This window comes from Brachyhypopomus gauderio, chromosome 8, assembly GCF_052324685.1.
Source record: "Brachyhypopomus gauderio isolate BG-103 chromosome 8, BGAUD_0.2, whole genome shotgun sequence".
In the NCBI taxonomy this organism is placed as follows: Eukaryota; Metazoa; Chordata; class Actinopteri; order Gymnotiformes; family Hypopomidae; genus Brachyhypopomus; species Brachyhypopomus gauderio.
Window position 1 is genome coordinate 22,575,488 of NC_135218.1, and position 23,615 is coordinate 22,599,102.

At 47.7% G+C, this 23,615-nt stretch overlaps 1 protein-coding gene and 1 long non-coding RNA gene across 3 annotated transcripts in view; one reads left to right on the forward strand and one right to left on the reverse strand.

Annotated features, from left to right (window-relative positions):
* The window catches only part of LOC143521963 (uncharacterized), a 66,357-nt gene extending 56,397 nt beyond the window's left edge, over positions 1–9,960 (forward strand). The window contains exon 3 of the long non-coding RNA XR_013132885.1: positions 9,808–9,960. This is a non-coding gene — a long non-coding RNA (uncharacterized LOC143521963). The remainder of the gene's footprint in view (positions 1–9,807) is intronic.
* An 8,665-nt stretch (positions 9,961–18,625) lies between these two features.
* nr4a2b (nuclear receptor subfamily 4, group A, member 2b) lies at positions 18,626–23,155 on the reverse strand. Of its 2 annotated transcripts, XM_077015529.1 has the most exons (8): positions 22,999–23,155; positions 22,614–22,702; positions 21,571–22,436; positions 20,839–20,968; positions 20,498–20,658; positions 20,088–20,290; positions 19,777–19,955; positions 18,626–19,649 (listed from the first exon to the last, which is right to left on the reverse strand). In XM_077015529.1, the coding sequence occupies exons 3-8, from the start codon at positions 22,432–22,434 to the stop codon at positions 19,393–19,395; spliced, it is 1,794 nt and encodes a 597-aa protein (XP_076871644.1). In that variant the 5' UTR covers positions 22,435–22,436; positions 22,614–22,702; positions 22,999–23,155; the 3' UTR covers positions 18,626–19,392. The 2 variants fall into 2 exon arrangements, with proteins under 2 accessions (XP_076871644.1, XP_076871643.1); XM_077015528.1 differs by having other exon boundaries at positions 19,777–20,290.
* Positions 23,156–23,615: the final 460 nt, after the last annotated feature.

A 23,615-nucleotide genomic window follows, 5' to 3' on the forward strand; every position in this document is an offset into this window, starting at 1 on the left:
GCGGCTGGAGAAGCTAAATGCCCTCTGCTGCCTCGCCAGGCAGCAAAGTGATCTCTAAAGATAAAGTCTGGAACTCACTCTCCACTAATATCTCCACGTTCAGCTTCCAGTAGCCTCTTCCCAAACGGGGAGCATCCATGGAAGTTGTGGCCTCTACAGACATGTGGTCAGAGTGCCACCGTGGAGTAAGGGAAAACCTTGAATACAACAGGGGAAGATGCTAGAATATAATCCAGGCAGCTATTTGCCCCCCTACTATTATGCCAGGTGTGGCCTGGCCTCCCAGGTTAAAATCACCTGCTATTAACAGCAATCTGTGAGGCAATGTGGGACCAGCCCTCCTCTCCTTGGCCATTTGTTGCTCCTTGGGGGGAGGGGTCAAGCCGGTCCGTCCCCTCTTCTTGGAGGTGCCAGGGTTAACAGCCCTTCCAGTCCCGGGCCATGTGTCCAGGTTCCAGGCACTTGAAACACTCCACTTTGTCCATGACCCTGGCACCCCCGACAGTATGATGGCTGACCCCTGAAAAACAAATATCCGTTGTTTTTATTCAAGGAGAAGAGAGCTGGTGGGTGCAGAAGCCCCCCTTACCATCTGATCCCATTATTTTTTCAATCCTTTATTCAGCATTCACATTAAAAACTGACAATGTTTCCATAAAATCATTCATATACATCTATGAATAAAAGCTTCTGGTTTTTGGCTAAAATGTCAACACATGCAGATTAAAATGTAAAACAACCATAAAAAACTTGCTGTCCTCGGTCCCCCAGCCAGATCACTCCTAATTCAAGGTGCTGGTGAAAGCTGGCTGGGGTCCTCCTTAAAAAGTGTGGAGGGGCCCTGTGGGGGAGAGAAGAGTTCATTAATAAAGTCTTCATCATAAAAAAAAGGGGGGGGGGGGGTTGTCCATGTCCTGGGCAGCACCCCTGTCCTCATCCGAACTGTCCTCTGACAGGAGGCCCTCTACCACACTCTCCCACACTTTCTGCCTAGGGGTAGAAGCCTTGGTGGGCCCCGCCTCTTCCAGGTGGGGGGGTTGTCCTCCTCTCCTGGGCTTTCTTCTTGTTGCCTTGGGCCACTTTGGGAGGGGTCAGTCCCGCCCTCACCCTCTTCTTTGTGGTGCCGGGAGTACCCTTTTTGGACTGCCCGGTCGGCTTGGACCCGTCTCTCTGGGGAGGGGGAACACACAACAAGTGAGCTGTAGAAACTGTCCGTACCTCCCCTTCCCTCCGGTGTTCCTCTTCGCCCAGGGCTGCTCCGTCGTCACCTCAGTCGTCTGCGGCATCGTCTGCATCTCCAGGGGCCCCTGTAGTCCCGGACCAGATGTCCAGGGTCCAGGCAGTTGTAACAACTTAAGCTCGGACAGTCCTCCTCTTTGTGTCCATACTCCCGGCACACCTTGCAATGGGCAGGCAGACCCTTGTAAAACAAATATCCTCTGTTGGTGCACTTGGCGACCGAGATCCCTCGCCAGACATCCCTCGCCCTCGCCTTCCCCTCCCCCTTCAACTCAACCCCACACATCACTAGATCCCTGCTAAGGGGAGGGCGGCTTTCCCTCCCACCACTGTTGGACCTGCCTCCAGAAATCTGTCAGGGCCGGACATGTCCTCAGTGCGTGCTCCCCTGTCTCCTCCTCCCCACAACCCCTGGGGCACAGCAGCGTTCGGCACACCCCATGTCTCTCTCTGATGGGGAGGCGGTCCATCGCTGCCAGCCAGTGTAGGTCTCTCCTGGCCCCGTCCAACCACGCCGGCTGCATCGCTGACCACTCAGATGGTGGGACCCGGCTGCCCTCGGGCTGTTGCTCCCTCACCCCCTTGTACATCTGGGGGTGATCAAAACACGCCCTATCCCCCTCCAGACACCACTGGTTGTCCCACACAATATCTGCGACCCGCCTATAGTGGTCCAGCCTGTTCGTTGACCATGGTGCCATCCCGCTGGAAGCTCCTCATTGGGAAGCCCACCCAGAAAGTGGCGAAACTGCTGGCTAAGTGCCCTGCATCCCCCCTCACCAGCCTAGCTGTTGCTGCCACCAACAGAGTTGGTCTTCAGGGGGACGTTAGCCAGACCCCGCCCCCTCCTTTTCCTCTGTCTCTGAACATGACCTCCCTTGCGACATGCTTCACCCCCCCCCACCCCAAATAAAAGTCATGAGTGCCCGCTCCAAACGTCTGCCCAGGAGGAAGGGCACCAGGTAGGTGTAGGCCAGGTGGTTCAGGCCTGCGAGCAGGATGGTATTCACCACCTCCCCACTTCCTGACAGATCCCTTGTGCCCAGAACCCCACCTTGGCCCTCGTGGCCTCCAGCGCCCTCTCCCAGTTCCACCTCCTGCCAGAAAGTGACCCCCAGGATCTTTATTCCATCCTCGCACAGGCTGGAAACCCCCGAGGACGTCTCTCCTCCCCGCCCAGGCCCGGCGTACATAACTGCCATCTTCCCCCTGTTGATGCGTGCCCCTGAGACGTCCGCGAAAGCCCAAAGCATCTGTTCAACTGCCCTGAAGTCCTCATCCCTCCCCAGGAATAGGGGCGCGTTAGCGGCATAAACGGCCACCTTCGCCCATGCACCCCCATAAACGCCCTGTCCCATACAGGAGTGGCGACAGGGGACACCCCTGCGTAAGCCCTGCCCCCTGTTTCACCACCTCCGGAAAAATGGCTGTTCACCCCCACCCTGCTGACAGCTCCTCTGTAGAGAGTGTCTACCAACCCCCTAAAAGCCGGCCCGAACCCCATGCCCTCCAGCATCACCCTCAGGAACCCCTGGTCCACCCTGTCAAAAGCCTTGTCCTGGTCAAGACTCAGCAGGGCCAGGGGCACCCGCCTCTGCTCTGCCCAGGCCAGCATGTCTTGGATCAGGGCCAGGTTCAGGCTAGCGGACCTTCTCGGCACCCCGCAAGTCTGGTCCGGCTGTACAACCTGGGTCATCACCTTCCTCAGCCGAAGCACAACCACCTTGGCCAGGATTTTATAATCAACCGTTAGTAGCGTGATCGGCCTCCAGTTCGCCAGGTCTGCACGGTCCCCCTTCTTAAAAAGCAGGGTGATGTGCCCCACCCCCCCGAAGCGCGCATCCTCACCTCTCTCCCTGCCTCCTTGTACACCTCCAGCAGGTCCGGGCCCACCAGCGGCCAGAAAATCCGGTACCATTCTACTGGTACCCCTCCCTTCAAAGACCTCATGGCAGCCTTCCACTTCCTCCAGGGTCAACCCTCCCTCCAAAGCCCTCCCTTCCTCTTCCCCCAGCCTCCCCCCCACCAGCTGCAGGAAAGGCACCCATTCCCCCCTATTTCATGCAGGTCTAGCCACGAACAGGCCCCTGAAATGCGCCCTAGCCCCCTCCAGCATCCCGGGTAGGGATGTGTGCGTCTGTTCCCCCCGCTTGATCGCTGTGATGTGTACCCGCTCCTGCCTCTTCCTCACCCCCTTGTGGTGATAGAGAGAGGGCCTCTCACCAGCCCCCAAGAATTCCCCCCCCAGTCTGCAGGCAAAACTCCCTTGCCCCCTCCCTATAGCATGCCTCCAGCTCTGCGCTTGCCCTCCTCACCTCCCTGTAGTCTCCCCTCCCCCATGCCTCCCTCAACTCCCCTACCCATTTCTCCCTCCACCACCTCTTCTCCCTCGCCCTGTCCCGCCCCCACCATCTGCACAGAGTGGCCGCTCTTGATTTCACACCTTCCCACCATTCACCCACTGAGGGGTACACGGTTTTCATCCTTCTCCAGCTCAGGTACACCTGGGTGAAGACCTTCCGGAACACTGCACACGGTCACAGGTTGTCGTTGAGGCGCCAGTAGCCCCACCCCCTTTTTCCCCCCTCCAGGCACCTCACCCTGACTGCGCAGTGGTCCAAGGCCCACACCGGGATCCTTTTAAAACCCTCCCTCCCTCCCTCCCTCCCTCACAAAGAAATAATCCAGCCGGGACGAGTCCCCCCTCGAGTTCATCCAGGTGACCCCGGGGGCCACTGGCTCCAGCACCCTATAAGCATCCCACAAACCCGCTCCCCTCAACACAGCCCGTAATTCCCCTCCCCAGTTTATGTTAAAATCCCCCCCACCACCAGGAGACGGTTTGCACACAGGAAAGGCTCCAAGACCCGAAAGGAGTCCTCCTTCTGTCCCACCCCGCATGGTGCATAGACTGAGACCAGCCTGAGGGAAACCCCCCGCCACAAACAGTACCACAAGAACCCTCACCGGCACTGGCATCCACACTTCAAAAACCTGGGCCTCGTAAGACCTGAACAGGATCCCCACCCCTTCCCCCCTGCCCCGTCTTACCCCCCAAATGGAGGGGCCCCATCTCCACTCCTGCCTGAGCTAGGCCTCCCCCCCGTGGCTGCAGATTGCATTCCTGCAAAAACAAAATGTCCCAAACCATATCCCTCACACACCTAAAAAAAAAGCACCCTCTGCCTACTGCGCAATACCCCTCACATTTAGTGACATGCATTCAAAAACACCCATGTTTAAAAATTAAACAAACCCCCCAAAACACAGTGCACCACTCAAACATCCCTTTCCTGTCCCCCCCCCCCCCCCCCCCCCCCCCCCCACACCTGCTGTAGTCCCACCCCCCGGGGCCCTTCCCCTTCCCACCCTTCCCTTCACCCTCCTCCTCCCCACCCGATGAAGTTACCTTACCCTCCCCCCCCTCTGCCCATTACCCCTCCCCCTAGTGACCTGTCCACTCCCCCTTCACACACATCCTTTTTGCCCCTTCCCTATTGTCTTCCTCCACTGCCCTCTACCTAGGCGGCTCACCCGTCCCTTTGTCCACATCCATAGGAGCCAGGAGCTCCTCCAGGGTGTCCGGGATGACGATCCCTTCCTGCTCCTGCGCATCAGTTCTGGTTTGAAGCTCCAGCACCTCCGCCCAATCCAGAGACGATTACACATTAGGCTGTGGGCCTCCCTGGCTATCCAGCTGCTCCAAGTCCATCCCTTCCTGCAGGTCTGGAGGGTCACAATCTGCCCTCCCTACCTCCCACTCCTCCTGCCCAGGAGGCAGGGACTTTCCTGAGTCAGACAGGACCGGGAACAGTTCCTCCACAGACCCTTCCTCTCTCTCTCCCTCTTCTATCCTTGTGCTGGGACCGGGGACCGGCTCCCTTGTCCCCTGCTCAGGCCTTGGCTCCTGCCACTCCCCAGTGGGGCTGCCGCAGCCTCCTCCACTGTCTCCATCTCCCGATAGAGGCCAGCATAGGTCTTTTTCCTTTCTGGGAAAAGTACTCCCAGTACAGGTGTTCCCTACTCCCACAGTGGTTGCAGGTCTTGGGAGCCCGGCAGTCTGCTGCAGAGTTGTCAGAAACCCCACAGAACCTGCACCTCTCCTCTCCTCCTTGCCATGACCTTTGCCCCCACACCTCCAGCAGTACATTGGCTGCCCTGGATAGTGCAGGTAACCCCGGTGAGGCCCAATGGCAAAGCTCCCTGGTGGTTGGACCAGGCTGCTTGGGGCATCAGGATCCATATGAAGCCTGACCTGGTAACGTCTCTTTCCGCCCCATATTCCGTATCCCCCCCCCCCCCCCCCCCCACCTTCTCTCCTGGGGAGACATAGGAACAATAGCGGGCCAAGAACGTTCTCACCTCCTCTGTGACGAACGGGTTGTACAGGTGAACAGTCACAGGCACCTCGTCCATGGCAAACAAGGGAACCAGCCTCAGTCCACGAATCTCCGCCTCCATCCTTTGCTCCTTGTTCCACTTGTGGAAGCCTGTGCACTCCGCATACGTCCCAAAGGTGATGTCCCAGAAACCAGCCGATGTGAAATCCTGCAAGCAGAAGATCCTGGAAGGCCTGATGCCGCACAATGTCAGCACAATCCAGTCCCAGCCAAACTTCTCTTGCATTGCTCGGCCCATCCAACAGCTCCAAACGGACAGAATTTTTGAGCCACACCACTCAGGCCAGCCGAACGTCGCTCTTTATCTCCTGTAGCGTGTCGCATGACAAATTTTTTTTATTGGGTATTGTCACAATGACAGTAAAGAACATTTTACAATAAAAAATAGTATTTGTCTCATGTTTATTTCACAATCAACTTTGTTTCTGTCCCATATGGTTTAAAACCCCGTCACAATGTGTTTATACAATAAATAGAAAAATAAATGAGGGGTTTAAAAGGCTTTTTAAAAGTGCGCTTTCCCCAGCCGTCTTTCATGTCTGGAGTTTGAAGACAAAAGGTCAAAAACTTGTTTACACCAATAAAAATGTCCTTTTTGTTTTTTTAAAAACTCATTTTCACCTTACATCCATAAAAGCCATATATCTAATTAATACAGTGTATACAAAAGGTCTAAAAACTGTTGCTCCAAGCGGGGTACACTTGTCGCACCAGCAGCAAGAGATCAGCCGCCAAGCTCGCAATGCGTTCGCCTTGTGCGCGCCGTCTCGGCATCAGCTTCTGCCGCGCTGTGCTGCATGAGGGCTGCTCGCCAAACTGCGTGTTCAGCGCACCTCGCAGCACAGACAGTTCCTGCAAGTCCTCGTCTTCTAACTCGACCAGAACGCGCCTGGCCCGTCCGCGTAGTGCCAGGCACAGCTGTGCCGCCGTTTCTTTATCCGACCAGCCCAGTGTTCTCGCCACGACTTTCAGCTGTGCGTCGAACTCGGCCCAGTCCGAAAGTCCGTCGTATTGGGGCAGCGGCATCGGGGAAATCGTTGGACTCTGGCCTGGGTCCCATGCCGCCGCATTACGGCGGCCTGGCGCAGTCGTCTCCCACGGTTGGCCGGTCTCGCGCCCACAGTTTCCTGCCGTCACCAGTGTCGACGGTGATTGGGCATCTCCGAAACGGGTAGTGACGTATGGTTCTCCCGGCCAATCCGCCGGTTGCCGCTCTTCCGCCCTCCTCACACTACGTCCATCTGCATGGCTCCGCATCTCCCATCTTAGCTCTTCCTCCTCCTGAATTAGCCGCCTATCTACCTCGGCGATCTGGTCCATTAATTCCCTCAGATCGATCCGAGGCCCACTTGACACCACTTGTCATGTTGGCCAGGAAAGGAGTCTCACCCGAGCTCATTTTAACAAGAGAATGTCGTTTATTTAAAGACTCATCCATTTCTGCTCTCCGTACTGCCCCCAATAGCAGTTACCCACCTCACAGTGCACCCCCCAGAACAAACACATACACATCCGCAAAATGTTCCCCACATCTCCACAACTGAAACCCCCAAACAACTGCACATGAACTCACACATTAAAAGAACTGTTCGTAACTTAGTCTCTCTCACTCGTCTCCCAGCATCCCCTGCTGACGAGCGGCAGGGCTCGTCAGTGTGCATGTCCGGTGCCGTCACTATATATATATATATATATATATATATATATATATATATATATATATATATATATATACACACAGTGTAGTATATATAGAGAGACTTGAGTCTATATATAGTATATATAGACTCAAGTCTCACGCATTGAGCGTGTGACACGCATTTTACCGTCTTCACACGCTCTCACGCCATACTTCCGATTTCACACGGCGAAAAAAAAAAATATATATATCTATTTCATTTACCTCTGATCCATATATATATATGTCGCCCTCCACTGGCGATCGATCGCGAAATACAACAAGTCCCCCCCGGTCGACAACTTGCGTTCGCCACCGACATACACACACATACACACGGTCTCTGGACCGCACATTAAATAGACAAACCACATAAGCGGACAGGAATAATGATCTGTGATTGCCAACATAATAAAGTACAGTACATTTCTTAAATGTGTACTATTTCATTATTTTTACCTTTTAATAAAAATCACAATTTTCATTAGGACGGTACACTTCAGGTGTGCAGAATGGACACTCTTTACTACAACATGTAGTGCATTGCACAACTGAAAGCGTCTGTCCTTTTTTTAAAATCGTGATATGCATCTATAGAAAAATATAAAAAATATAAATAGCATTATATTAGTTGTTCTGAAGTTTTTCAGTGAACTGGTTAATGAGAATCATTGCCGTTACATGCACGCACTACTGAATAACAATCCCCCTCGGTGTCCACGCGGTACCAAACAGCACAACCATTACAAATTGTAAGTAACTACAGCAAACATTCATTTAACAGTTTATATCCAATATGAAGAACACAACACGCATGAGTATTTAACACGTGTATTCTGTTTAGCTAACCGCTCGTCTTCTAACATCAGTTTTACTGTCACTTAGACACCTAGATTAGATAAACTTCAACAGTGGTTGTTCATGCAAACAGAAACAGTCAGATTTAGTATAATCACCAAAGGAAACTAGTTACTAGCATTAGCAAGATGAAAATTGGTTTATTATGAACTTACTTTCACATTCGTGAATGATAAATGAATGGCAAGTGAGTAAATAATAGCAATTTAGGACGACAACAGTGATTTGCAATGACTGATCTGATACAACTCCTGCGTAGTGCAATTACTTCAGACCAATGAAAACATGATGGTGGGAGGAGTTGAATCTAGATTATCTAGAATGGTCACCTCCTGGACTTTTGCTTCTGCAGCGAGGGGTATCTCCAGCGTCTTCTAACTGTCATGTGTGGTACCTTTTCTGAACACGAGATGGCGCGCTTACTCTAACCTTCACCGTCGACTCTTAATTTCCAGGCTCTGTGGTTGTATCTAACCATTTACCACAATGGCGACCTCAAGTAGGGTCCTGGCCCGGGCGTCCCATGTTTTTTTAAAGTGAGGAAATGTCCTGATTTTTAAATGACCTTCATTGGACCATTAAAATGTCAATTTACAGGCATAATCCCCGGGCTGCGTCAGTAAGGGCAGCTTTGTTCTTAATCATGCAACATGCTACATGCAACCCCCCCAAAAAAAAAGATCATGATGTTCAGCTTCTAATGGGGTTGTTTATGAAATCCAGACAACAAAGCTGCTGGTTGTGTTTCTGTAAATGTTTTTTCCTTTAACTCTTTAACAGATGTAGGCTTGAGAGAAGGTTGACCCATAATGGCCCAGTTCCTGCTTCATCTCCCTGTTTGTGTTTACTGGAGTGCTCAGCTACCTCCTAAAACATCAGACATGGTCTGCAACCAAACCGTGTGCTGCGGATGAAACCGTCCTAATCCTCAAACCCTCTCAGATTCCTCCCGAGGGGCTCTTGGTTTTCTTCAAACAGGCTTTCGGACCACCTCTTGCCCCCTCATGAAAAACTGGAGGGGTATTTAGCGATGGAGATGAGCTTCAAATGCACCGCCACCAGAACCCAACACACACACACACACACTAAAGCCAAGTCCAAATCTGTAAAAAAAATACCATCTTTTCTGAGCTATGATAAAATGTAACGTTTTTCTCATGCCTGGATGACATGTCAATCATGGCGTGTGTATACTCATTGATTCCCTGGGTGCGCCTTATCTTTCCGAGACCCTCTTTTTCTTCTCTCTCTCTCTCTCTCTCTCTTTTTCTCTCTCTCTCTTTCCTCCTCTCTCTCACTCTCGTTATACAAATGCACACAGACAAAAACAGCATCTCTGTTTGGGTGTAATTAAGGAAGAAAGATCCACTACATACTAACATAACAATTGCAAAGAAAGTAATTTCCATTACTGATATGTCTTTGTTTAGTTCAACCCCAAGCTCTCCTTTGCGAGATGATGGTTACAGTAGAACAATAAATGGCTCTTTTATGGGAGGTCGATGACCAAAAGATGGTGGAAAGTAAATAAATGATTGTCACTGCAGAATAATTCTATGCATTATCATACATCTCTTTCTCCTCTTCTCCCCTCTCCTCTTCTCTCCTCCCATCTCCTCCCCTCTCCCCTAGACCCACGTCTGAGGATATTTCAGGAGGCACTACAGAAGGGCTTCTCTCATGTTTACAGTGTAAGAGCTACAGACCGTAAGGCTACAGAATGGTTGTGGGTTTAATTTTGAGGCCCAACTGGGAGTGAATCATCTTAACAGGCCCTGAGCCCATGAAAATGAGCAGGAAAGATTAACTGATGATGTGAACATCTCAAGACCAACTTGAGCGCCTGAGATGAAATAGTAGAGTTCACTGCAACCACGAGACGACACCATTACGAAATATTACACTTGCTGAGATCAATTCTAAAATAGAATATAAAAGTCATTTATGATTGTGTTTAACAATGATGAATCCCTTCCACTTGATCGCTCAGCTAGAGGTCTGTTTGCCTCCATAAAGGGTTGTGTCTGCTACTCTGAACACATCAAAGTGATGGTCTTTAATATGAACAGTTAACGTTTGAGTGTGCATGTTTGTTTTTTTGTGTGTAAGTGTGTGTGTGTTTGTGTGTAAGTGCATGCATGTGCATGCTTGTGTGTGCATATTTGTGATGTAAATGCCAGTGTAGAAGACTGTGTGCATGTGTGTACATATTTGTGATATGCAAGTGTGTTAGAGTGTGTGTGTGCCTGTGTGTGTGCGCAAGTTTGTATCTGTGTGTGTGTGTGTGTGTGCGTGCGTGCATGTTTCAGTCCTGTACCTGTGTGACTGCTAGCCAGCACGCTGGCATAATTACCAGTAATTCTTGCTAGCGGCACCAGCAGCAGGCCACAGAGGCTCTTTAATTAGCTGCTGCACTGAAGACACGGGCAACAAAGTAAGAGGTGATGAATGAGGTGTTCTGGGTGGAAACATGAAGAAGTGTAGGAGGAAGACCCTCCTTGGCAGACCACTACAGCACTACACCACACCTGAGTGGCACCAGTGAACTATCCAATGAAAATAACTCATCATTAATAAGCTACAGCGTTCCATATGTACAACACTGGGAGGCGGGGTTAAGGGACTGGTATGTAAATAAGCCTGGAGCTGTTGTATTGTAAAGGCATTTTGAAAGGTCAGCATTAGCCCCGCCCTCCTCCTGTATCATCCGTCACGGCCAAAGCAGCGCAGTTTAATTAAGTTTGCAGAGCAGCACCATGAGAGGTGCAGTTAAATCTAAAACTACAGAATACACTGGCATGGGTCCTCTACCACCCCTGCAGGGCAAGAGATGCCTGCTGGGTAATGTAGTTCACTATACGTACCAATTATGCACTAGCCTAACGGTTGTGTAGGTCAAACTTGGCTCAGCTAAAGCAGTGATCTTTGCTATTAATCTTATGCGGTATTTAGAAGGGAGAAGCAGTTGAATCTTGATAAAAGTGCAACCATTACAGATCAGTACTGAACCACACGAGATGTTGCCAAACTGCAGAGTTCATCTCCCCAAGATCTCCCCCAGGTCTCCACTCCAGTCGCGTAGCGTCTTGTTTCCTTCCTCCCTTTAAAGGCGTCACACTGCTCTTGTCTTCTCTTTATCACCTTATATGATAGTGAGGATCAGTAAACATTTATCACCCATCAGATTTTCAAGCTGGTCCTTTAAGTGATGCATCTTTTTACCCCTCATGCAAATTAATATATTTGATCAACTCTACTCAAAATGGATGACTATGTCAGTTTTACTATTTAGGTTCATCAGGTCTGTATTCAGACGTGCCTTTAATTAATCTAATCAATTGTGTTCAGTGAATCTTTGCAAACATACAAGAATAAATCACCTCCAAACGAGTGAGCTCACCGTGCTGGCGGTGCCCTGTGTCATCTCGTAAGAATGATGAAGTGTTTCGAGCTCCTTCCCAGACCTGGAGGCTCATCTCGGAGGCTGCTTACTACACACTGTTATGTGTTTACATAATGCTTTATAACCGCTCCATCGAAGCTTCATAAGCAGGCGGCCTTCCCTGCTGCTCATATGTCCTGGTGGGCAGTATGTGACCAGCCTGCAGGGCTGATGGGAAGGAGGAGGGGGCGGGGCTAAGTGGACAGCACAGGTAAACACTGGGCTTTGTCCCCTCGGGCTGCCTCCTTATTGGCCGCGCTGTGAAAGACTGTTTGCTTTGGTTCTGTGAGGCCGTACATCTCAATGAAGCAGGATGACTCGGGGAGGTGAGGTGATGAATAAAACGTGGGCGGCCGTGCTGGACATGTGAATGGGACCCGGGCTCCGGGCCACACAGGCGTACTGTATCTCCGAATTCTTCGGCTCGGACGTCTCCCTGCCGTTCTTTTTGAGTCCTGCAGTGTGTCTGTTCGGCGTCCAGCCTGACTGCTCGGAGAAGAATGACCTTTCTGGTTTCTTTTACATTTGCTCCTGAACCAAGAGCATTCGGTTGCTTCACTCGCTCCTGAATCAAGAGCATTCGGTTGCTTCACTCATCCTCATCAGATACAGTTACCTGCTTCTTCCTCCCGGTTGGCTTTGTGCCCTGTTCAATTGGCCAAACTGACCAAACTTACAGGACCAACACACTGCTGAAAAGCTCAGTGTAATTTTCAATCTGCTTGTCATCCTGACGCTTATTAAAGAGATCATGTATTTTCCCCCAGACGACTCGGATCTCTTATTAATGGCTCGATGTGAAGGCAGCTTCATGCACAGGGATCGTCAGGAATACCCGAATCACACGATCAATCGTTCTGAACGAGTCTGGAGTGGAGGAGTAGAGAGCAGGGGAGTGCGTCCACAGCGAAGGAGAGACGCACTAGTCTGTATCTCCAGCCTGGAACAGTTGTCCACACCGCCGGCCTTCCGAGCCACAGTCAGAAGCAAAAGCAAAATCACATCTCACTATTGCATCTAGGAGCTAAAGTAATGGTACAGCATTCCCACCACAACCTCATTTTTAAGGAAGGTGCTGTGAACAAATCAGTTTGCCGTCTTTTGAGTCTCGCATCGTTAATGATGTAATTAAGGTAATTAGCAGCACCCTCTGGTGGAAGTTAATTGAATAGAGAGAGTGCTTGGGGAGTATGTAGGGGGAGTTAATAGGTTTCACTGTCCAATCCAAAGCCTCTGGTAGGCCACCACGATCCAGGCCTGGAGGGGTGGGAGGGGTAGGGGGGTGTCTGCTTTATCTCATAATCTGCTAGGCTTTAGAAACGATGTCCAAATCTCACACTAGTACAAAATAAACCCTTGCAGGGGAGATGACAGATTTGGCATGCACACACTCCCCGGGCTAATGGTGTCACCATTCGGGAAAGGGCCTCATACCTGCAACACGGAGCCCAGCCGTCGCACCCCGCGGAGACCCACGCAGAGAGCCGTGCGGCCTCCAGGTGGGAGTCCAATGTCCCGTAACCCTGGGTGTGGGAGCAGGTCCCGGGGCGAGGTGTGGGCCCAGCTGCACGCCGGAGCACAGAGGTGCAGTGCTGGGATTTCATTTGCATCTCAGTGGGCTCCTGTGTTCTCCTGTCCTCTAAAGGCCCGGACGTCTTCGTTTTTTCATGTTTTGCTGTGAGGCCTTGTTTGGTTGAAGCAGCAGACGTTGCTCATTGTGATCTGGATTCCTTTTTTCGGAGCTCTGGCCGGTAACACCGGCCGTTGGGGCCACACTTTGTTCTTTATAGTTTCCTGGTGGGTCAAGTCTTGATGTACACTAGCATGGAGGATTTGCCAGAAGCAGCCACACCCCTCCTCCCACCTAGCCCAAATGGACTCACTGGGGCAGCTTATTGGTTATTCCCTGCCTGAACTTCGATGAGGACCAATCAGGACTGACTTCGCAGACACTCAAGTGCAAAGGCCTGTACTCCTCAGACAGCAGAGGAGACGGCTCACAAGAGAACACACGTTAACACAAGGAGACGTCCACAAACCCCACGGTGTGTAAAATGGCAGAGCTTTCTAGCATCGTGCTTTGTCAGTCGTCAGCTTCCTTGTCTCAGGGGTCAATTGTTTGTTTACAGCTGGCAGTCTTATTAACAAAGATGACCTTATAATAAAACGTGACCACTTAAATTCCACTCACATTTCACAGCTTCATTCCACCATTTAATTTCTTGAAGAGTAATTAACAGCCTCCACTTGCCCATATTTCATCTGTATGTATCCATGGTAATAGCACATTCACCATCTACCTCCTCCCTGCATGAATTATGGGATGGATATTTGTGTGTGGCATAAGCTGATTCATTTCTCGAGTGAAAGGACCATTAACTGCCCCTGCGGTCATATGGGTGGCAAATGAAAAAGGAGGTGGGTGGGCTCTCTGAAAGACCCATCCAATAATAACGTAAAGGGTCAGTGAAGAGGCGGGACATGCGAGAGCAAGAATGAGGATTCGCACACGCTCAGTCCAGTGAGTAAAACGCAGTAGAAGGTTGTGTAGTAGTACGTGGTGGAGTAGAAGGTGGTGCAGTAGAAGGTGGTGTAGTAGAAAGTTGTGTAGTAGAAGGTGGTGTAGTAGAAAGTTGTGTAGTAGAAGGTGGTGCAGTAGAAGGTTGTGTAGTAGTAGGTTGTGCAGTAGAAGGTTGTGTAGTAGAAGGTTGTGTAGTAGTACGTGGTGTAGTAGAAGGTTGCGCAGTAGAAGGTGGTGCAGTAGAAAGTTGTGTAGTAGTAGGTGGTGCAGTAGTACGTGGTGTAGTAGAAGGTTGCGCAGTAGAAGTTTGTGTAGTAGTAGGTGGTGCAGTAGTAGGTTGTGTAGTAGTAGGTTGTGTAGTAGTAGGTTGTGCAGTAGAAGGTGGTGTAGTAGAAGGTTGTGCTTCTTTAGCTGCCACTGTGTTTACAAATGCAGACAGGCACATACTGTACTGAGATACACACACACACACCCACAGCAAAATTACATCTGTAGTCAAATACACACACACACAATCACATCTGTAGTCATGAGATACACACACACACACACAATCACATCTGTAGTCGTCAGATACACAGACACACACACACACACAAAATCACATCTGTAGTCAGATGCACACACACACACACACACAGCAAAATCACATCTGTAGTCAGATACACACAGCAAAATTAAACATTCCAATTGAGATTTTTTTTTACTAATGTTTAATGTCTCTGATTCCAGTGCTGTGTTGGTCTCTTTTGGTTACTTAATGCTTTGTATCTTATGATGTAATCTCTATGTATAATCTCTGAAGTGCGCAAGCACATTGAAATGAAAGGATTAAATATTTAATCTGAATGCTGGGGCCAGTTTTCACATATGTGTCCCAAGAGTCAGTGTCAGTTCCTCTCTATTAAAATACATTGCAGCAGGTTTTAGGATGAAATGCCCTGATATTTGCACACTCAAAGCGAATGACCCATATGGACCTTCAGTACCCTGGCAAGACGCTGCATTCCTGGCATATTCAGGGCCAGTACACTAATACACCCATAAAAACAGTCAATCATATCTACAGTGACCGTCATATCGTTTTGATGTAAGATCTGGACTAATGAAGACAACCACGAGCATAAACGTGATGTGTCTCTGAGAGAAGCGCAAACACTAACATAAACACAAACACAATATTCATATGCTCATTAGTATGCAATTTATCAGATAGACTAATAACAAAGAGAAAGAAGTAAGTAATAATGGGCCATTTCCAATGTAACAGGATAAAAACGTTAATCGATAGTCGATCATTCGATTAAAAAAAAGGGGGGTGGGTATAAATTTAAACCAGGTTCGATTTAAAAAGGGGTGGGGGTGGGGTAGGTGGTGGGGTTGGAGTAGGTGGTGGGGGTGGTACTAGTGCCCCCCCCCCCTCCACGAAATAACAGCACCAGCCTGCACCGTTCAATCTTTCCAGACATTTGAATTAAAGGTCATATGCAAATTAGTGTCTATGAGGGCTTGGCTTCCAGAAGCATTGTGGGAAACCAAGGGTCTGAAATACATTAATGACACAACGAAAGGATGGTTACTTCGTCATTTTGATCTTGTTTGTTTAGTGTATGTCACATTATACAGTTTACCATATGTTAATTAAATACTATGAAAATGCTGTCAATTGTAAATAATAATTCCTGGTAACACTTCCTGGTAAGTAATTTCCAGGAAATTCAAAAGGAACTCTTATCAGTCTAAAAATTCCTGGTGTGACATCATGAAAATCATGATCTATGAACAATATTGTATCATCATATATATAACGATTAGAATATTTCAGAAGACTCCATTAGGTTTTGTGTATGTGTATATGTGTGTGAGGGAGAGAGAATTTGTGTGTGTGTGTGTGCGCGCGTGTGCGTGTGTGTGTGTATATGTGTGTGAGGGAGAGAGAATTTGTGTGTGTGTGTGTGCGTGCGTGTGTGTGTGTGCGTGTGTGTGTGTGTGCGTGTGCGTGTGAATGTATATTTACACGTGCCATCCAGCAGAAGGCAGATTCTTAATCTTTTTCATTCAGCCTAAATGCGGATTTCTGCTCACACAGAACTTCTAACTCATCTAATTTCTCACCCATACATTAAAAAATCAATTTTTAGACTAACAGTCTGTTAATAAGCGATACATTTTCTAAATCTTTTAAAAAGATTCGAATCTAAAAAGTTTTAAACAATGCTTTGATGTTTAAAAGCAGATTACCCCTCTATGACATTTACTAAACCTGCGTGTTAGCCCTTATTGACCAGATATTCTACTCAGTATCTGTTAAGAGATCTAATTCAGGGTCTGCATCCTCTGTCTACTTGATCGCACAATTACTTTGTGAAAATCAGACGTTTCACTGATTCAGTAGTGGATGAAGACCGAGCGTTAACGCAACAGAACGCGAGGTGAGTGTGCAGTAAATACCACCTTCCCCGGTCCAGCTCGGAGACCACACAACCCAGCTGGGGGTGCTTCAAACTTCACTTTTGGTATGCAACCCACATGTTGAAACGTTCACTCTGTCCCTTGAATGAACAGAGACGCCCTAATTTATCTGCGTGTGCGGTATGGCATGCGCGCGCACACATGCTCGCGTGCGCTTCTTGAGAAAGACCTGCACACCCCTCCCACGAGACTCTTCCTCCACCGGTCCTTCAGCCTCATAATTATAATGAATTTGACATTTCTTAGATAATATTGATCTCTTTATTTTTGCATTGTACCGTTGGTGACAGTCTAAAGCGTTGAGGAACAGGACGTGTATTGATCTGGGCCACATTAATCCCGTACGTGGATGTGATCGTTTTTATAAGGGCCCTTTTCTGAACATAAATCAATATTTCATATTCCCAGCGATGGAGGAGGAGATGTCACATACATGGATAGAGTACTGACACCTGCAGGAAGACAGAGAGAGAGAGAACGACAGAGAGGTAGACGGGGGCCAGACAGGGAAAGAGAGTGATGTGAGATATTAAAAGAGCGATTGTACTAACTTGTTTTGGGAAGAAAGGGATGTAAGCACCATTATTAACAACCACTCCGATTTCAGACGGTTCTGTCCCTGACCTTATCAGATATAATAGTTCTACTGATGAAAAAGGTCCTTTTGTTGCAAATACGGACTGTAATACGATGAATGCAGAATAAAAAGACGAATATATTGATTTTTGTTGCTATAACTAAATCACTTGTATGTATATTGTAAATGCCCAGATGGAAAAATCAAATCACGGATCAAAGGCAGTTTGTGAGAATGATCATGATTTATTTAGCAAACATTAATTGGATTACATGCTTTGATCCGCTGTAGATCACGATTTCAATAAAACGTCATATAGTGACTTTCATGCCTGATCCGCGGTTTCCTCTGTTACCATGTAAAGTTTCATAGAGACAGCATTACGCTCCTGTTTCCACTGTGAAGTTCTCCTTTCTGCTGTCTTGAGTCAACGCCTGTCCATACGGAACCCATCACCGAGGAAAGCGAAAGACAGAAGAAACGTCCCCTCTTTACCGGAAGGGGACAATCCCCGACGGTCCTGTGCTCTCTAACCCATGTGCTTTGTTGTAAGTTTTAGTCCTCTGACCTCCCCGTCCTCTGAGTTTTAACCGTAATGTAGGCGCTACAGTGGGATCACTCCATCGGGTTGGCCGTCCTGTGTATCTGTGTATGTGCTCCACCACCTCATTTGAGCGGTTTTTCAGTCTGCCGCTTACAGGCGGTGTTTTGTTATTTCAGCTGTTCGGTAACAGGCTTCTAACATGCTGTGACCTTTGTAAAAGTGCAGACTGCAATAAGAGACGGTGCTTCGTGAGTTTGGTGTGTACTGTTACATACTGCATTGTAATCAATATTATTCACTACTTATACCACTTTTAAAGTATCCGTTCGAAAGTAGTTCGAGGCACTACATAATTAAAAGCTACTTTAAATAATAATAATTATTATCTGCTGTGCTACATTTGAACCTTCGAACAAATGTTTCACATCAAACAAAGTATATTTAAAAAAAAACAAGGAGCCAACATACTTAAATGAATAGAAGTTCAATAATTAGGAGTTAACAATAAGTTTCGCCTTGTAATAATTATTCTTCACGCTACGATTCTTTGTGTGGATGAAAACCGGGCGTTAATATATTCAAAGTTATAGGTAAAACATTTAAAGCTATTTGGCATTTATTTTCTCATTTAATTTCTTTTTACCGTCGTGTTTAATCCTTGATGACACATTTGAATAAATAAATTTTAGGCCTATTAACTATAGGTAGGCCTAATATAAATAATTTTTAAAAAGATATCCATTTGTTAGTTTTTAAGTTACTGACCATAATCTACAACGGGTGTCTGCAAAATGAAATATGACTTATATCTGAATTATTTTGCACGATGCCCCGCACAAATATAAAATACTAATTTTTTTAAAGCATTATTTTTCTTCTTAAAGCGCAAAGGAGTCTTGCTTCACGAATTTATTTTGCAAAGCATTAGATTCATACCGGGTACCTTTATGACAAACACTGAATGTGTTGCAAAAGAAGTGACATTATTAAAAAAACAATGGATCGGATTGAGTTGTCATAATGTTATGGAACTAAAATTATACGCACATAAAACTCAGAACCGTTATTTCAATATGAAATTACAAAGTGCCAGAGAACATAGCTCATCAATCCCATGCATATTTCGCGACCTGTAAAAAATATAACAAATATCTTAAAAGTAACAGCGAGGTTTGGTACAATATTAAGTCATAAACACAACAAAGGTAAGCCTATAATGTCTTCTTTTTGTCAGTGTTTGATCTTCACTTTCCTGACCCACCTGCCACTCAGTCTCGGGCCCCATCACCATATTAACTCCGCAACAGGTTATGAGATAAATGTTCTTGTGTCCATAGCTTGTATGCAGGACGTTTCTGTATATACACGTTCTTTATGCAAATATGAATATGTGACGTAACAGTACAAATACATTTTAACCGCACTTGAAATAAATGTTATAGTTAATCAAATAATAAACTATTAACAGTAGTCATAGTTGTGCCTTTCCCCAAAACAATTCTTAGATAGAAGGTGTTGTTTGTTTGTTTTATTCCTGTCTCGTCTTGAAGATGTCTTTAGTCCACGCTGTCCCCTCCGACCGCTCGCGTGCATGTGATGCTGCTTCGTGGTCGCTTTAAAACTCCACCGGAAAGAGCACGGTTCGGTAGCAGACCCTGTGTTCAGAAGGGCAAAGTGTCGTGAAACAGTTTCTCGATGATGGCAGGCGTTGGGACTAGATCCTCGAGTTTCAGATAAAAGAGGCGCTGAAGTCCCCGCGTGCACAAGGTGCGCAGTTCGGGCAGCTTTCCTAGTAGTTTGGACAAATGATTTTGGCAGTTCAGACCACTGCCCGCGCAGACCACGTGATCCTTCAAGCAGTTTAAAACTTTGTTTTGCAGTTCCTCCATCTTCTTGGGTTCTTTAAGACCGTGTCTCTCTGTGGAAGTAAAAGCACAGTTAAATTAGATGAATGGAATGAACTCTTATTTGTCTTTGACGAGTCTTTGAGACTTGATGAGTCTTTGACGAAGTCAAAAGTCGAGGAGGCGTAATTTCTGTGTCACCTGTAACTAAAGTGAGGGCAGCTACACAAGAGAAGGACGAGATGTCTATGTTCATGCTTTGAAAGTTTGCGGAGAACTCCACGATGGAATCAATCCACTCCCCGAAGGCGCGGACACACTGGAGCTTATGAAGAACCACACCGTTGCAAAACACCAGCTTGTCTTCCACTAGGTTCGATCTAAACGGAAAGACCAAAGTGATCAACATTTCGCGATATAATCTTAAGCGTTGTGTACTAATTAACCTACACATTAACACGTTTTGCGTAAAACACTGCTGAGCAGCGTAAACAGGACCGTCCTGTATTGACCTGTAGGCCAAGCGCAACACGAAAAGCTCCAGAAACGCCGTCTCAAAGAGAAGATCCTGGTCGCATTTCGGGAGGTCCGTGAAGCCCGGTATTTTTTCTGCCCAGCCTCGAATGATGTTCATAGACCCCGTAAGAATGTCGTAAAACTGCTGGATATGAACCGTTTCGTCTTCGGCACCGTGGTATTCCGGATTTGCCTGAAACTGAAAGGTTTGAGCTGTTGGAGTACTAAATCCTCCGTTCAAAGTAAACAAATAATTGGGTCTTAGAAAACGAAAAAGCCAATCGGAAGCAGTAGCTACTCGTCAAAAGTTATGCACTAACACTTTGGAAACAACTCAAATGAAGATATTAACAATCTTAACGTCATGTATGCCCAACACTGTCTCACATGGACACTTCCTACTCACTTTGGAGTAATCCAGGCGCGTGGAGGGGTTGGAGTCCATGTGCGCTCTCACCAGCGCGCTGAGGACACTGGCGGGCGACAAGGAGCCGGAGAAGTCCTGTGGGTTCTTCGGTTTGGATGGGAGCCGACCTCGTCGGCCTTTTAAACTGTCTGTTCTTACGACTGTAAAATAGACCGAACCTCTTATTGCAAGTAAATACATTAAAAACATTCCTGTTGCTTTTATTGCACCGGCCATCAGACTGCCAATAGCCGGAAATGTTTTAGGGATATTTTTTGACACATTGAAAGATAAAAATAATTCAACAGTTCAAGTGAAATGCCGCTGAAACGTGTGTGTACCTTCTTTGACCATCCCCACGACTAGACACTTCTGAAAACGACAGTACTGGCATCGGTTTCTTCGCCTTTTATCGACAGGGCAGTTCTTGTTGGCAAGGCAAACATATTTGGCGTTTTTCTGCACTGTGCGCTACGGAAATACGCATAATTCCAATCAGAGTTTAATAAAACATGGCGCAGAAGCACTCTGAAATTACAGTGTGCAGTTTCATAATTGACCAAGAGAAGGAGCATCTGATCTCCTGCCTCTAGTCTCCAAAGCAAAGCTGTGTAATACATTCAAGGGCAGGGTAGGGCAGACATTCGGTAAATACTGAACCGTGGGCTGTCATAATTTGGGGTCCCCCGGCACTGACTCCCCGACCTCTCCTGTCGGATTAGTGCGATTATCCTATCACTGTGCCGAAATAAAGGGCCGTCTTAATTTCACCGCTGGGAGTTCCGCTCGGTTAAGCGAAACACAGCTCCCTGTCCAAACCAATTTAATCTGACACGAAATCCCTATTGTCAGAGATGAACATAGCTGTCCCCAGGTGCGTATTGGTTCACATTAATAGAAAAAAAGCAATGGAGGTCACTGTGGACTAATATTACACTGCTGCTTTTCCCACATTTCTCATACACCTTATTCGACCTCATGGATATTGCATTTAGAAAAAAAGAGATATTATAGGTAGATTATTTTAGATCACATTTAACATGAAAATACTTTAATGAAAACTTTAAGCATACCTTAAAAAAGCCCTTGCAGCCCTCGCACGTGCGAACACCGTAGTGCTGACAGGCTGCGTTGTCGCCGCAGACCGCACACAGTCCTTCGCTGGAAGGGGAACCCCTGGACGACGGAGAGCCCACCTGGCCCTCGATCAACGGGTGTCCGTGACCCATATGGAGAGGGTGGGGGAATCCCACTCCGTGCTGTTTCCGTAGTGCTCCCGGTACCGCAAAGCTGTGGTTCTCCAAAGCCCGGTGAGCACCCGGACTCTCCGGGTTTGTGGACACGTGGAGAGATCCGTCGAAGCGCATCTGACAGCTCGTCATGGGCGTGCTGGGGGGGGACTGCTTGAACGAGAACAGTCGGGACATGGCGCTCTTCCGCTGCTGGTCTATCGCGTGAGAAGTAGCCAAGTAGTTCTGGTGAAAACTGTGCAGCGGTCCCGTGTCGTCCCACGCGTGAGGCGGAGCCGCGGGGAAACTCGGCGACGCGCTTAGGTTTGTAGGGGAGGGTTTATAGTACACAGGGCCGGTATGGGATATTCCCTCCTCGGCTTGGTGCGGTGGGTGAGGCTGTTGATGGAAGCTGCTCATGGACATGTCCTCCACTTTCACGGAGAGGTGATCCGCGGTGTGAGACATCTGGTAGAGGCAGGGCGGTTTCACGTCGTAGCTTGGACTGTTATTGTCCACAAAGGTGCTAAAACTGGGGAGGGAAGAGGCGGCAGCGATTTCTGCGTTGGTCAGGTCCATGCTAAACTTCACAAACTCTGGCGTTAGGAAGTCGCAGCTGTAGTCTCCCGAAGTGCTGTAGTTGTAACTCTGACAAGCAGGGCTGGCTCCAGGCGGTGAGGTTCCATACTGAGGCTGCACGCAGGGCATGGCTGCAAAGTCAGAAAATCACAGTGAAAACAAAGAGCAAACCCCCCTTTTTTTTAATCAAAAGCTTAATAACATTTATGTAGTCTAAAATTCGTTGTTTTCCCACATCACTTCTTGATCTGCGTGATAACCAGTTACCACAGACGGAATGTTTATTGCAACAAAGTTTTTCAATTTACCTCCAAACACCTGCTTGCTTGGTTTTGGTAGAATCGCTGCAGTTGGCGTTTGGGCGGTTTCCAACACCCCGTCTCCCGTCTTCGTTTCGCTGTGGCGGATTAAAAACAAGTCACCACGAACTCTTAACACGAGACGTTTTCGCAAGTGAAAATTTAGCTTTTACTGCTCCAACTTTAGTTCACGTCTTGTACATTCATGAAGGATTAAAACTTGAATTTTAAAGTGACGAATCCATGAATATAACTACTCATCCAGCCAGGTTGGAACTAGAAAGTGTGTGGTGAATTAAAGAGCATATTCAAATTCATCCTTCAACACATCACATTCATGGTAAGTAAACAGGGTAAGTAAAAACAGCTTTACAATCTAATATGCTTCCCTTACCTCAGTGTTCAAACGCAAGCACCGTAGTTAATCCGTCCATGAAGATTCTGCGGTTTCAAGCCCCACTTGTCTAACAGATGGAATAAATTGCACCAACCAGCTCTGCTCCTCGCGCGCTTCCCTACCGCGGCTCTAAATGAGCGCTCGAGCGCAATGTGCCTTTGTTTATGGGCTCAGAATGCCACTGCCCACGTGCCAAAACGCCAGACGTCATCTGCGTCAGCCTTGACGCTCACTACAGCAGCGGACAGAGGGGCCGTTCTGTGCGCTGCACAGATAGCGTTTGCATATTGTGTTGTGTACTGGCAGAGCAGTTGTTTCCACCGTGCATTACTAGTGATTTTAGTGGTTGCTCGTTCCTCGCTACGTACAGCAGGGAGCATGTCTTCAGAGCTATACTAATGCCTGTGCAACTAAATAAGCCTGTCTTATATAGGCATTACACTGATGAAGCTTACATTTTTGTTACTGTAGAGCTACAGTTTGGGATTTTTATATAACATATAATATTTTAGCGGCAAGGTATTATAATAATATAGCTGTGCTAATACGTAATAACCCCACGAAAGACTAATTATCCCATGCAAAATTAGTCTACTCTGTGAATACACACTGAG